Below are 16059 nucleotides of genomic sequence, written 5' to 3'. Positions count from 1 at the left end.
TCATTCCTTATTTTCTTTGACTTCCCAACTGCATTTCTGATCTTTCTCCCACATCTTTGATCACTTCTTTTCAGGATATTTTGCAGTTTACTCCTTCTCTGTTCATCTCTTCTATGCTGATCACTCAAAAAGAAACCACTGATCACATGAACTTGTTCTTTACTTATAGTGAGAGAACATTTATGCTTCTCAGCTACCTTTGGTGGCAGAGATAAAACTTCTCAACAGAAAAGAGCCACCTACAGAAATATCACATACTAATTAACTAAATTTATCTATGAACCAAGATTAAATTTAGAGAATACATATTTAGAATAGTGACTCTGCTGAGCTAAATATCAAATCTAAATTAATAATGATAAAAATAACCTATTATCTGTAAAGCAATTTCATGAAAACCATTTTAAAAGTATTTTACAATACTATTAAAATTCTTACTAAAAAAAATCATGTACTGATTTAATTAAAAGAAGACACTGACAGCAGTCATAAAAATTGCCACAGAAAACTCTATCCTCCCAAAAACAACAACAAAAAAATCACTATAAGCCCGGATGTCAGAGACTACAAGAAATTATTAATGTGAAAATATGGTAGCAATTCTATGCATATATATCACATTTTCATCTTCTCTGGTCAAAAGTAAAACCGATAAAATTCAAAATCTGGAAATACAGCAAACTAGGAGAAAGGGAGAAGGGAAAAATATTACAAATGTCTTGACACCATTTCACAACTTACATTTATCCTCTCTCTATCATGAAAACTCACCTCTACTGGGATGGGATCCATTCCTCCACAGTTTTCATTGCATTTGTCATAGACCAACCTCAGCTTCCTGAAGAGAATAGAAAGTTGGCGGAGATGATCCTGCAGCTTTGTTAACCGATCTTGATATGTTCCAGTATGGTAAGTGACACCATTTGGCAGCTTATCAGGTAAAACAAAACAATAAAAATATAAAGTAATGAAAATCAATATTTTCTATATGTGAAGATAACAAACAGAAACAAATTTTAAGGATTGCATAACATCAAACTGTTCCTCACAACACATCAAGTGCAGTTTTAAAAATTTAAGGGTAATACAAATCCATCTATTAGCAACTTGGCATTCTCTTTCACTGCTGTAAATAGCCCTACAAAGTACTATGATAAGCCCTCTCTGACCAGTGGAAATACTTTTTCCCCTTTAATTTTTGAAGTGCAACTGTAAAAGGAATGAAATTTTAATATTACTTACTATTATATAAAGGCAGCATGTCGCTGAGCTCAAGCAGGAAATTAAAAACAAAATACAATATTACAAAAAAAAAGTGAAGCTCAGGATTTTTTAGTGGAAGAAAAGGGACAGTATTCTGCTGCTGTTGCAAAAATACTCTCAAAAATACCTAACTATGATAAGATAATTAAGATGTTCAAAACACACATTATAATATACAGTTGTCACCTAAAATTTTACTTTAAGAAAAACAGCAGCAGAAGATATGGGCACAAATCAATCTATACTTTACATCATCAATAAATTATTACAAGTAAATGCTATCATTGTAACTTACTTTGGGTATTATATATTTTTAATTCAAGAATTTTAGCAAAAGAAGCCAAAGTACATATTGAAATGATGAAAAAATCACAGTTAAATTGAAATTGACTATTACTTATTTAGAACTTACAGCTAAATATGTACCTTTTGAGCACTGCTGAAATTCATGAACACACACTTCCTTTCTCTGTACACATTAACAATATCTTATTCCCACAATAGGATCTGTGGAATCATCCTAATATTTGAATCAAGAGTATTTATACCATGTTTTCCAGTATACAGGTGTTTTCATTTATAGGAATTAGCCTGTATACTAATTTTGCAGATTAGAATCAGATAATTTAAAACCAAGGCACTATCTAATAGCTAGAAGATCATTCCAGTTATTCTAGATTTCAGTTTACTTTTTTTTTTTTTTTTCTTTTTTAAACAGATGAGTGAGGTTTGAATTGGGGGGGAAAGCATGATACAATGTTTGGAAAGGAAAGGAAAAAAGGACACACAAAGGACACACAATTATTAAAACCATAAACATGAAAAAAGACTGGAGAGGCCTATAAATAGCTGATAAAGATGTATTAGGTAGAAAGGCTTGAACAATTTATTTTCTTCTTTTCTCTCATTCCCAAATTTCCTGTAATGTAATGGTTTATGAGTTAAGAAGATGGATGAATTATTTGATATATTAGAATTTTCAGAAACTCTTAATCATTAACATACTCTACAATGCTTCAAAAAATGTAATAAAATACCAAAGGCTGAATTAGTCAAAATATTTTAAAGGGGAAAGGCATTAAGGGTTCACCCCCTAGTACAATGCAGAATTCCTGCTCATGAACTCTCAATTCATGAACTTGCAAGACACTAGCAATTCAGAGAAAAGTTTAAATGGAGTCCTGCTTTTTCATTTGGGTGATAATAAGAAGTATAATGACTATATCTTTCCTAGAGATATACCTTTATTATGACATTTAGTATGTTTAGTATGTTGCCCAATTTTCTACTTATTGAAGACTGGAACTTACATTGTATCACCATATTTAGTGCAGTGCACACACAGAGAAGGTTTTAAAGTAGTCTAAATTATTTTAATTTAGTGAGTTATTTTACCTTTAAATCTATACTTAAAATTCATTAAGAAGTGTCATGTAAAAACCTCTTCATAAATTCTGTCATAAAGGAAAACAATCTTTTTGAAATACAAAGAATCATACTCCTCAAATTTGCCAACTTAATAAGTTTGGATATTATTTTTTACATATACTGTAAGTATCTCAAAGAAGGGAATGATTAATTCATTCAAAAAAAGAACTATGCAGCTTTCGTATGTTAGGCATTGGTCTACAAGATGGGGTAAAGCAGTAAACACAAGAGAGACAAGGTTCCCATACTACAGAGTATACATGGTAATAGTGCCTAAGATCTCTTGGTAAAAGATAGAAAAATGAGCAAATAATATGAACACTGTGATGTAGTTGTACGGCAAAGTTCATCAATAATCATACACCTAAATACTAAAAAGTCATTCAACTAGATCCCCAGCCGCACCAAGTGAGCGCCGATCAGAGAGGCGTCCAGTGGGAGAAGCCCAAGATCTGCGGAGACCATGCACCCTGCGGTGTCAGCACGTGACCCAGCAGGTAGACCTTGCTGCCGCCACCTGAATCCATCCCCAGACCCGCCAAGTGTGTGCCGATCAGAGAGGCACCAAGCTGGAGAAGCACAAGATCAGTGGAGACCACGCACCCTGTGGTGCCAGCATGCAACACAGCAGGTAAGCCCGGATGCTGCCGCCCAACTCCATCCCCAGTGCCACCGAGTGTGTGCTGATCGAGAGGTGCCCAGCCAGAGAAGCCCAAGATCTGTGGAGACCACACGCCCTGTGGTGCCAGTGCATGACCCAGCAGGTCGGCCTGGCCACCACCGCCTGACTCCATCCCCAGCCTGGCCGAGTGTGTGCTGACCAGAAAGGCGCTTCCTCTGGGAGGCCCAAGATCCGAGGCGACCATGCACCCGAGGCACTACTGGGCAACTGGGCAGACACTGAGGCAGCTGTACCAAATTGGCAGTGCCAGCAGCATCCTAGGCAGACAATAGTGTCAAACGAGTGGACCATGATATCCCCTGCCATAATGACTAAATATCAAAGGAAAGATACCAGAAATATGAAAAATCAAGAAAGTACACCACCAAAGGGTAATAACTCTCAATGTCTAGATCCTATAGAACAAGAAGCCCTTGGAATGTCCGACAAGGAATTTCGAGTGCTAATTCTAAGGAAATTAAAGGAGATATAAGAAAACTCAGCTAGATAACACGATGAAATGAGGAAAAGTATACAGGACCTGAAAGAATAAATGTACAAGGAAATTAATGCCTGAAAAAGAATATAGCAGAGCTTGCTGAGCTGAAGAATTCATTAAACTAAATAAAAAACACAACAGAGAGTTTAACCAGCAGGCTTGCAGAAGCAGAAGAGAGAACTTCTGACCTTGAAGATGGGCTGCTTGAAATAACACAGGCAGACAAAAAAAAAAAGAAAACAATTAAAAACACTGAGCAAAATCTAAGAGAGATATCAGACAACCTTAGGTGCTCAAATATCTGAGTCATGGGTATTCCAGAAGGGGAGGAAAAAGAAGATTGCATGGAAAACATATTCAACAAAATAGTGGCAGAAAACTTCCCAGGTATAGGAAAAGACATATCTTCAGACATATCATAGATCCCCAAACGTATTCAACCTAAAAAGGTCTTCTCCAAGACATGTTACAGCAAATTGGCAAAAGACAAAGAGAGAATCTTAAAAGCTGCAAGAGAGAAGCATCATATCACCTATAAGGGAGCCCCAATCAGACTAACATCAGACTTTTCATCACAAACCCTAAAAGCCAGAAAGGAATGGGATGATATATTCAAAATACTAAAAGACAGAGATTGCCAGTCAAGAATATTCTACCCTGCAAGGCTATTCTTCTGAAATGAAGGGCAAATAGTATATTTCTCAAACAAACAAAAACTGTGGGAGTTCACTACCAAACGACCACCCTTACAGGAAATTCTCAAGGGAGTACTGGGTTTGGTTCCTGAAAAATAACTACCACTGCCATAAAAACTCAAGATAAATCAAAACCCACTAGTAAAATAAAAATGGCAACAATGAAGAGAAAAAAAAGTTATCTACAACCCAAGGAATCAACAAATACAGAAGACAAACAGTAAATCAGAGAGAAAGGAACAAAAGACAGTTGAGACATCCAAATGAAAATCAATAAATTGCTAGGCATAAATCAACACCTTTCAATAACAACTCAATGTGAAAGGATTAAATTCTCCAATCAAAAGACACAGACTGGATAAGTGGATTAAAAGGGAGGACCCAACTATATGTTGCCTTCAAGAGACCAAACTCACCTATAAAGACTCACATAGACTAAGAGTGAAAGGATGAAAAAAGATTTACCATGCAAACAGAAATGAAAAACGAGCTGGAGTAGCTATTCTTATATCTGATAAAATAGACTTTAAACTAAAAACCATAAAAAGAAAGAATGAGGGTCACTACATAATGATAAAAGGACTGATACATCAAGAAGACATAAGAATCATAAATATATATGCACCCAATGTTGGAGCAGCCAGATTTATAAAGCAAACTCTATTAGACCTAAAGAAGGAAATAGACACTAATACCATAATAGCAGTCGACATTATAACCATACTATCAATATTGGACAGATCATTTAGGCAAAGAATCAGCAGAGAAATGCAAGATCTAAACAACACTATAGACCAATTGGACTTGGCAGATATGTACAAAACATTCCATCAATCGACCTCTGAATATTCATTTTTCTCATCAGCACATGGATCATTCTCCTGGATAGATCACAATTTAGGTCAGAAATCAAGTCTCAACAATTAAAAAAACTGGAATTATCCCATGTATTTTTTCAGACCACAATGGACTAAAACTAGAAATCAATAACAAATGAAATTCTGGAAACTATATAAACATATGGAAATTAAACAGCATTCTACTTAATGACATATGGGTCTAAGAAGAAATCAAACAGGAAACCAAAAAATTTATTGAAACTAATGAAAACAATGATACATCATACCAAAACCTGTGGGATACAGCAAAAGCAGTACTAAGGGGGAAATTTATTGTGTTAAATGCTTACTTCAGAAGAATGGAAAGATGGCAAGTGAACAACCTAGTACTTCACCATAAAGAACTAGAAAAACAAGAACAATCGAATCCCAACGTTAGCAGATGGAAAGAAATCATTAAGATCAGAGCAGAACTTAATGAAATCGAAACCCAAAAAACAATATAAAAGATCAATGAATCAAAAAGTTGGTTTTTTGAAAAGATAAATAAAATTGACAAACCTTTAGCCCGACTAACTAAAAAAAGAAGAGAGACGATCCAATTAACAAAAATTAGAAATGAAAAAGATGATATTACAACTGATACCTCTGAAATACAAGGAATCATTATAGACTTCTATAAAGAACTATATGCCAACAAATTTGAAAATCTGGAGAAAACGGACAAATTTCTGGACACACACAAACTACCAAAACTGAGCCAAGAAGACGCAGAAAATCTGAACAGACCAATAACAATAAAAAAGATTGAAGCTGTTATCAGAAGGCTCCCAAGAAAGAAAAGCCCAGGACCAGATGCATTCAGAGCAGAATTCTACCAAACATTCAAAGATGAATTGACACCAATTCTCTACAAACTATTCCAAAAGATTGAAACAGAGGCAATTCTCCCAAACCCATTCTATGAAACAAACGTCACTCTGATACCAAAACCAGATAAAGATACAACTAAAAAAGAAATCTACAGGCTAATATCTGTGATGAATATATCCTCAATAAAATACTAGCTAAGAGAATACAGCAACACATACGCAAAAGTATATACCATGATCAAGTGGGATTCATCCCACGTATGCAAGGTTGGTTCAACATACACAAATCAATACATGTGATATGCCATATCAATAAAATCAAACACAAGGACCATATGATCATCTGTATAGATGCTGAAAGAGTATTTGATAAAATTCAACAATCATTCATGATAAAGACTCTATAAGTTAGGTATAGATGGAAAGTATCTCAACATAATTAAAGCCATATATGATAAACCCACTGCCAATATCATCTGGAATGGGGAAAAGCTGAAAGCTTTTCCTTTAAGAACAGGAACTAAACAAGTATGTCCACTCTCACTGCTCCTATTTAACATAGTGTTGGAAGTACTAGCCAGAGCAATCAGAGAAGAGAAGGAAATAAAGGGCATCCAGATTGGAAAAGAGGAAATCAAACGGTCCCTATTTGCAGATGACATGATCGTATATATCGAACAGCCTAAAGTCTGCACAGAAAAACTCTTGGAGTTGATAAGTGATTACAGCATAGTAGCAGGATAAAAAAATCAATATACAAAAATCCATAGCATTTCTATTCACCAATAGTGAACATGCAGAAAGAGAAATCAAGAGAGCTTGACCATTTACAATAGCCACCAAAAAAATAAAATACTTAGGAATTGAGTTAACCAGGGAGGTGAAACATATGTATAATATGAACTACAAATCACTGCTGAGAGAAATTAAAGGGGACACAAGAAGATGGAAAGATATCCCATGTTCTTGGATTGGAAGAATCAACATTGTGAAAATGTCCATACTACCTAAAGTGATATACAAATTCAATGCAATCCCCATAAAAATTCTAATGACATTTTTCTCAGAAATGGAAAAAACTATCCAGACATTTATATGGAATAACAAAAGACCATGCATAGCCAAAGCAATTGTGAGCAAAAAAGAAATAATAATAATAAAATAAAGCTGCAGGCATAACACTACCTGACTTTAAACTATACTACAAAGCTATAATAACCAAAGCAGCATGGTACTGGCATAAAAACAGACACACGGATCAATGGAATAGAACAGAGAATCCAGAAATCAACCCACGCAGCTACAGCCATCTGATCTTTGACAAAGGCACCAAGCCTATACACTGGGGAAGAGACTGCCTCTTCAGCAAATGGTTCTGGGGTAACTGGATATCCATATGCAGGAGAATGAAACTAGACCCATACCTCTCACCATATACTAAAATCAACTCAAAACGGATTAAATAATTAAATGTACACCCTGAAACAATAAAACTTTTTAAAGAAAACATAGAAGAAACACTTCAGGAGGTAGGACTGGACACAGACTTCATGAATATGACCCTAAAAGCACGGGCAACCAAAGGAAAAATAAACAAATGGCATTATATCAAACGAAAAAGCTTCTGCACAGCAAAAGAAACAATTAACAGAGTTAAAAGACAACCAACAGAGTCGGAGAAAATATTTGCAAAATACACATCTGACAAAGGATTAATATCCAGAATATACAAGGAACTCAAACAACTTTACAACCAAAAAAACAAGTAACCCAATTAAAAAATGGGCAAAAGAGCTAAATAGGCATTTCTTAAAGGAAGATATACGAATGGCCAACAGACACATGAAAAAATGCCCAACATCACTCCGCATTCGGGAAATGGAAAGCAAAACCACACTGAGATACCTTCTCACCCCAGGTAGGATGGCTAATATCCTAAAGACTGTGAATGATAAATGGTGGCAAGGTTGTGGAGAAAAAGGAACTCTCATACATTGTGGGTGGGACTGCAAAATGGGATAACCTCTATGGAAAATGGTATGGAGGTTCCTCAAACCATTGCAGATGATCTACCATATTGCCGAGGTATCCCACTGCTGGAAATATACCCAGAGGAATGGAAATCATCAAGTCAAAGATATTCCTGTTCTCCAATGTTCAATGCAGGACTCTTTGCAATAGCTAAGAGTTGAAACCAGCCCACATGTCCATCATCAGATCAGTGGATATGGAAAATGTGGTACATCTACACAATGGAATACTACTCTGCTATAAAAAGGAATGAAATACTGCTATTTGCTACAACATGGATGGACCTAGAGAGAATTATATTAAGTGAAATGAATCAGGCAGAGAAAAGAGTAATATCCCATTGTGGGAGCTAAAAATAAATAAATAAATACACAAACTACCTGGGGGGGGGGGAGAGGGAAGAAAACACAATAATTACAATTCCTTGAAGTTGATATGACAAGGAAACATAAAGGACATTGTTTGGAGGCAGGGGGAAAGGGAGGAGGGAGGGAGGTTTCGGTAATGGGGAACAATAATCAAGCACATTGTATATTGACAAAATAAAATGAAATTTTAAAAAAAGTCATTCAACTAAAATCAACATCCATTCATAATATAAGTATAAAATTCAACAAAAAGAAATATAAAGCCCAATAAAAATTCTCCAGTGTGATAAAATGCATTTATCTCACTTAAAAAGTCAGCACCATTATCAATGTGGAAACATTGGAAGCTTTCCCACTAAGTCAAAGAAAAGGATGTCTACTAAGATCACTAACATTACTAGTGAACACTGTTCCGGAGGTACTGGCCAATGCAATTAGAGAAGAAAGGGAGGAAAAAAAGAAACATTAAAAAGTAAGTGATTAAAAAGTGACGATTTGTAAGTTATCACTATTTACAAGTGATATGACAAAAATCTACTAAAAATTAAAGAATTCAATACAGAAATGGGTAGTTAATAAAGCAATATCTTTTCTTTCAAAAATGAAAAGATAATGGGAAAGATCCCATTTACAATAGCCATAAAAAAGATAAAATTTGCATAAATTGACTTTAAAAATCTCAAGATAAAAATGAAAACTTAAAATAGTTCATAGGAAAACAAAAAAAGCACATTTCATGCTCTTGGTTAGTAAGACTCAACATCACAATAATGACAAGTCTCCTAGGTTGAATGACCCTAATAAAAATGCTAATGGATTTTCTCAGAATTAAACAAGCTGATTCTAAAGTACATGTGAAAAAATAAACAAACAAGAATAATCAGGACAATTCTGAAAATTAAGTGTAAACACATTATAGAGCTGAAAAAATATAAGAAAGTTTGACATTAATACCTAACTAGAGATACACAGCTATGGTGAACCGAATATAATGTACAGGAATAGTCTCATCTGTATAAATGGCATCTGAAATTGATGGAGAAGGAAGATGAAGTAGTCAATCTTTTGGATAAAGTAAGTTTATGCCAATACCTCACAATTTATAACAGGATAATTTCCACAAGGATCAAAGTTTTAAATGTAAAAACTGAAGCAAAAACCATTGAATTTTTCTTGAGTTTTGACTGGGGAAGGCCTTCCTAACTAGACTTAAAACCTAGTAGCCCTAAAAGACTGATAAATTCAACTACCTAAAAAAAAAAAAAGTATGCATGGCAAAAACTACCAAAAGCAGACCCAAAAGGTAAAAAAAACAAATGGTAAAAAAATACTTGCAAGTTATATCACACAGAGAAATTTGACTAACATGTAAATAGCTAAATTCTACAAAATGGGGTAGGTAAAGAAGAACAAAAAATTACCACACACCTTTCATGTATCAGGCACTGTTCGAGAAGCTGGGGTAGAGCAGTGAACATGAGATGAGGTTCTCACACTACAGAGTATGCATGGCAATAGTGCCTAAGACCCCTTGGTAAAAGATAGAAAAATGGCAAATAATATAAACAAGCATTTAATGGAAAAGGACATATAAATGATTCATAAATATATGAAATAATGCTCAAACTCAATCAAACTAGGAGAAACATAAAGTAGAATATTCACTTAATAACTCACTGTGTTGTTCTTAAAATATGGTGGCATAACATAGTTCAACCCCCATGGAGGACAATTTATCAAAATTTATCTAATTACAAAAGCACATAGCTATTTCTAAATATTTATCCTAAAGGTATACCTGCACATTTGTGTAGGAGGATAAACTTGCATTTGCTGTAGCACAATAGGGAGAGATTAAAAGCTGCCTAAATGCACTCACTAGAGAACTGGTTTAATAAATTATAGTATTTCCATGCGTTGGAATACTATACATTATAAAAAGGAAAAAGGAGTATTTTCTGTATGAATATGAATAAACTCCAAAATACATCAAATGAAAAAAGCAAGGTACAAAATGGTACGTATAACTTATTATTATCTGTGTAAAAAGGGGGAAATGAAAGAATATACATACATATTTGCTTAAACATGCATAGACTATCTGGAAGGATACACAAAAATAGTAGTAAGAATCATTAACAATCATTGCCTGTGGAGAGGGATTAGGCACATAGCAAATACAGATGGGAGGGAGAGTGTTCACTGTCATATCCTTTTTTATTCCTGAATTCTGAATGTATTATGCACTCAAAAATTAAAAGATGTATAGGATAATAAACAGTAACAAAGCAATGCTATTTTTCGCAGGGAATCTTAATCTGAGATTTAGGGATACTTGGGGAAACATCCTTTAAACCTCTGAAATTTTCTTCAAAAAATGTGCATTTATCTCAGCAGAGAGTTTATAGTTTTCATGAGAATCTCAAGTGGCTAAAGGACACCTAATATATTAAGAACCACTTCTCTAAAACAAACACTAAGTAATAATCTTAGCAGTTGGTATTTATGGCACATTACCCTTATGGATTAACAATACCAGGGTATTTCAAAAAGTTAGGAGGGTGGGAGGGGAAGTAGTGGACTAACTGGTACAAAGCTATAGGTAGATAGGAAGAATACGTTTTGGTGTTCTAGGCTGACTAGAGCTAATATTATGTTGTATATTTCTAAATAGCTAGAAAAGAAGATTGACTGTAATCACCACAAAGCAAAAATAAACGGTCAGGGGATGAATATGCTATCTACCCTAAGTGAATCAATGCACAATATACGCAATATTGAAACAACGCACTGTACCCCACAAATATGTACAACTAAATTTTTTAAAAAATTCATGGAAAGATTCATATTATCTTTTAATTCTATTACCAATAACTTTTTGAAGTACCCTCATTCATAGAATGATTTTTAAAATTTGAGTACTTTAAAAAATGTATTAATAAATAATTAAGTTATATGTAGTTAAGAACATTGTTTGTATCAACTCTTCTTCCAAACTTTTGGAAATGAATGATATGCCCCAAGGGGTCTTAAATGAGTCAGACCACAGAATTCATAGAATGAAAGGCAAACAAATAACTATCACAGTCCCTTACAGATTACCTTTACTGTACTGGTCCACATGTAATGTAGTTATTGGTGATATTTTGAAAGAGTTTAGTTCTTTCTCTATAGGTCATGGACATGTATTATATCTCTTTTAATAACATGCATTGTTTGACAGCAAGTTAGTATTATAAAGAGGTTAACAGGAAGAGCTACTAGTCATGTGTGACATTAGGTAATTTTCTTTTTAAGCTTCAATTTCCTTAACTGTAAAATAGGAATAAAAATACTTCTTAAAACTGCTCCCACAAGAGTATACCTGACAAAGGAAAGCACTTGATAAATGTTAGCTATTACCTCTACTAGCCCTAATTCAGTGCTTTGCATACAGCAGGTTAAAAATAAAGAAAAATATGCTGAATTCTGAGACATCAGTTAATCCAAACCTTGACCATTTTAGTTATGAAACTATTCATTTTTAAAATTGCCAAAGAATTTCAAATCTTGTCTTGGATTCCCTTTGCATTATATTTCACATTGGCATATTGATATGGTCTTAAAGATTTCAAAACAACTAAGTTACTCTTATACAGGACAAGAAAAATCTCAACCACTTAAAAACAAAGGCAATAAACACTTTTTAGAGCACCCATAGAAATAAGAATTGTAAGTGTCTAAAGACCTGTTTGTTTGTTTTTTTTCTTTGTGACCGGTAAGGGATTGCAACCCTCGGCACGGTGTGGTCTGCACCACGCTCAGCCAGTGAGCACACCGGCCATCCCTATATAGGATCTGAACCTGCGGTCTCAGTGCTACCAGCGCCGCACTCTCCCGAGTGAGCCGCGGGGCCGGCCCTAAAGACCTGGTTTTAAATTTACTATACCACTGACTAGCTTCAGGCAAGTCACTTTACCTCTCTGAACCACATAATCCTCATTTACAAAACAAGAATGATATCCACATCATGTAGTGGTAAGATAACCAAGCATTAAAAATGGGTTAGCATGGTGCTGGAACAATTGGATATCCAAATGCAAAACAATGAACTTGGATCCATACCTATCACTATACAAAAAAAAAAAAAAAAAAAAAAACTTAGTATGGGTTACAGACCAAAATGTAAAACCTAAAACTACAAAACTTCTAGAAGAAAATCTTTGTCACCTTGGGTTAGCCAAAGATTTCTTAGGTATGACACCAAAAGCTAAATCTGTTAAAAAAAAAAAAAAAAAAAAAAATCAAGAAGCTGGATTTCATCAAGATTGAAAATGTCTATTTTTCAAAAGATAACGTGAAGAGAATGAAAAGACAAGCCACAGACTGGGAAAGTATTTGCAAAGCAAAATGACATACAGTAACAAGTGTTGTTGAGGATGAAGAGAAACTATAATCTTCACACATTGCTGACTGTAATGTAAAATGTCTCAGCCTCTTTGGAAAAGTTTCTTAAAATGTTAAACGGACATATACCATATGACCCAGGAATTCCACTCCTAAACATCTATCTATCCAAGAAAAATGAAACACATGTTCACACAAAAATTTGTAAGCAAACATTCATAGCAACATTACTTATAATGGCCAAAAAGTGGAAACAACCCAAATGTCCATCAACATATATACAGATATTCATACAATGGAACACTACTCAGCAATAAAAAGGAATGAATTACTGATGCTTGCTGAGTGAAAGAAACCAGACAAAAAAAGATTACATGCTGTATGATTCCATTTATACAAAATTCTGGAAAATACAAATTAATCTATAATGACAGGAAGACAATCACTGGTCGCTTGGGGATGGAAGGCTGGAGGCAAAGATTTCAATGGGGCATGAGGAAACTTTTGGAGTGATGGATATGTTTACTACTTGATTGTGGTGATGGTTTCGCCAAGTATATACATATATTGTGTGTGTATATATATATATATTGTTTATGTAAGAACTTTAAATGAGTGTAGTTTATTTATTGTATATCAATTATACCCAAAAAAGGGAAATTCAACTCCTTGGACACCCAGAAGAATCTTGCTTGGAAAAAAAAAAAAAAAGAATTATCTATCTATCTATCTACCTGTATATGTATATATATATAAAACAATCTAAAGAGGAAAATGGAGTGCGACGCACCTGTACCTTGAAAGGTACAAGAATTTACACAGTAACTGGAAAACTAGGTCGAATCTAGAAGATGTGGCTTCAGTCTTGCAGGAATTCGGTCTGTAAAACATCACCTCAACATCCCTGACTTGGGGGACACTTCTGAGTGTAGAAGGGGGTTACCCGACATTTGAAGTTTGCCCAGGGCAGCCCCACTGACACCCAGGGTTCCCATGTAACGACTAAACCTGCGGCCCTTTCCCGCCCAGGAGCATCCCGCCTGCTCCACGCACGTCCTTCTTACCCACCTGCATGTTCCTCAGCAGCTGGAAGATCTCCATGGTGCGGTACACGATGTCCTGGACCGTCTCCTGCCCGATCCGGCAGAGCGATGCGGTGTTGACCTCCCGGGCGGCCTGCTGAGCCTGGGGCCCGGCGAACGGCCCGGGTGCCATCCCCGACGCCGCCAGCGGAGGGGTGGACATGACGCGGCTGCGGCCTCAGGCCGGCAGGGGTCACACAGCAGGCCTTAGGGGGTCGGCCCGGAATTGGGCGGCTTCCGGGACCCCACGTGGGTAGGGGCTTGAAAGCCCGGTACTGCCTGATTTCAAAACAGCGGCCACTTCTTCCGCCCTCCGTGACGTAAAACGTCATCATAACGTCTTGGACACCGCCCACTCGGCGGACGCCTGAGAAACTGCGTCAGCGAGAAGCCAGACGGGATTGGACTGGATATCCTGGAGGGGCGGGACGGACGGGTGAGTAGCCAATCACCAGCTGCGCCCTGGCCAGAGCGGGAGGTATGAGTGGTGGGGGTGGGGCGGGCTTTCCCAGAGCGTGAGCTCCGTGTTATAGTTCGTGGTACAATTGTCCTTTTGTGTTAGGTTTCCTACTGAGCATTTTCTCATAACAATCTGTAAGGTTTGTAGGATCGTTGTTCTTTTACAGCTAGAGATCAGGCTCAGAGGTGGTAAAGGACTTCAGTTGCTTACAGTTTGTAACTGGCAACCTGCGATTAGAACTTGGAAAACAAGATTCCTGACCTTTCATGCTTCGCAGTGACATGATATTAACTCCTGTTTGTTCTTGGTTCCTGCTCAAATGTCGTTTTAGTCGAGGAGCTTTTTCGATCATCCTAAATAAAAAATTAAAAGTACACAACAGACACTCTGACTTTGGCATTTATTACTGTCTGATAATTTATACAATCTTCAGTTTACTCTCTGACGTCCCCTGACCCTATGTACACACATACTCGAATGCAAACTCTGTAAAAACAGGCCATATCTATTTTATTCACTTACTGTATTCTCAGCACATAGTGTTTGGCACATAGTGCTCAATAAATACGTGTTGAATGATTGTTGAGTAACATTATATACACAAGAAAAGTAAAAATAAAACCATTTTCTCACCTACATCTTACTGCCCATTTCCAAAGGAAGGATAGGGAGCGAGAGTCAAGAATGTAAAAATCGGCGACAGGCACAACCTTATTCATTTTAAAAAGTATCTGAACATTCCATTACTAAGGGCTTTCCAGGAAATGGTTACTAAAAAAATGAGATAGGAACCATTGTAGAGATTTACAAAATAACGAATTGCAGCTCTTTAGTAAGCAATTACCATTTGTAAAATGTTTACTGAGAACCTACTGAGTGCTGGGTGCTAGGAACAGAGATAGTGTCATGAACAAGTTAGGCATAAGCCTTGCTCTCATGGAGACAGACAGAACACTAATTATTGTGATGTCTTGGAACAAAAGTTCAAGTTTCTGATATCACGGTGTTAACAATTTAGGAGATCAGGAAAAACATTCCAGTATCCTAACTGGAATGGAGTGAGTTGGGACCTGAAGGTGGTTGGGGGAGTTGGTACTGAACATTAGTGTCTTTTATATGAGGAGGAAAGGGATCAAAGAAGGCCAGTGACAACACCTAAGGTGAGGAGGCCTCCTCATGCTTTCCAGGATCTTAAAGAAGTTTAGTGTGAGGATGAGTGTCAGGAAATAAGGCTGAAGACAGGCAAACCTTAAGGACCTTCTAGGCTATGTCAAGAAGTTTAGACTTTAATCTGAGTGAAAGAGCAAGCCATTGCAGAGTTTCAAGGAGAGAAGAGTAATTACGTGAAATATCCAGTTTAAAAGACTTACTCTGGCTGCAAAATACAGAATGGATGGTGGATGTGTACTGTCCCCTCTTCCCTCCCAAAGGGGGATGATGATGATGACCATGATCTGTATTAGAGAAATGGTCCA

The 16059-nt window shown here is 36.2% G+C and overlaps 1 protein-coding gene across 1 annotated transcript in view; it reads right to left on the bottom strand.

Moving 5' to 3' along the window:
* MED30 (mediator complex subunit 30) overlaps positions 1 to 14433 on the bottom strand; it is a 28640-nt gene extending 14207 nt beyond the window's left edge. Inside the window, exons 1-2 of the mRNA XM_063080027.1 lie at positions 14111 to 14433; positions 772 to 930 (exon numbers count right to left, since the gene is read on the bottom strand). Coding sequence (XP_062936097.1) covers positions 772 to 930; positions 14111 to 14287 — 336 coding nt within the window. The 5' untranslated portion in view covers positions 14288 to 14433. The remainder of the gene's footprint in view (positions 1 to 771; positions 931 to 14110) is intronic.
* Between the last annotated feature and the right edge of the window lie 1626 nt (positions 14434 to 16059).

Source organism: Cynocephalus volans, chromosome 15 (assembly GCF_027409185.1).
Source record: "Cynocephalus volans isolate mCynVol1 chromosome 15, mCynVol1.pri, whole genome shotgun sequence".
Lineage (NCBI taxonomy): Eukaryota > Metazoa > Chordata > Mammalia > Dermoptera > Cynocephalidae > Cynocephalus > Cynocephalus volans.
This window is presented reverse-complemented; position numbering and strand designations above follow the sequence as displayed.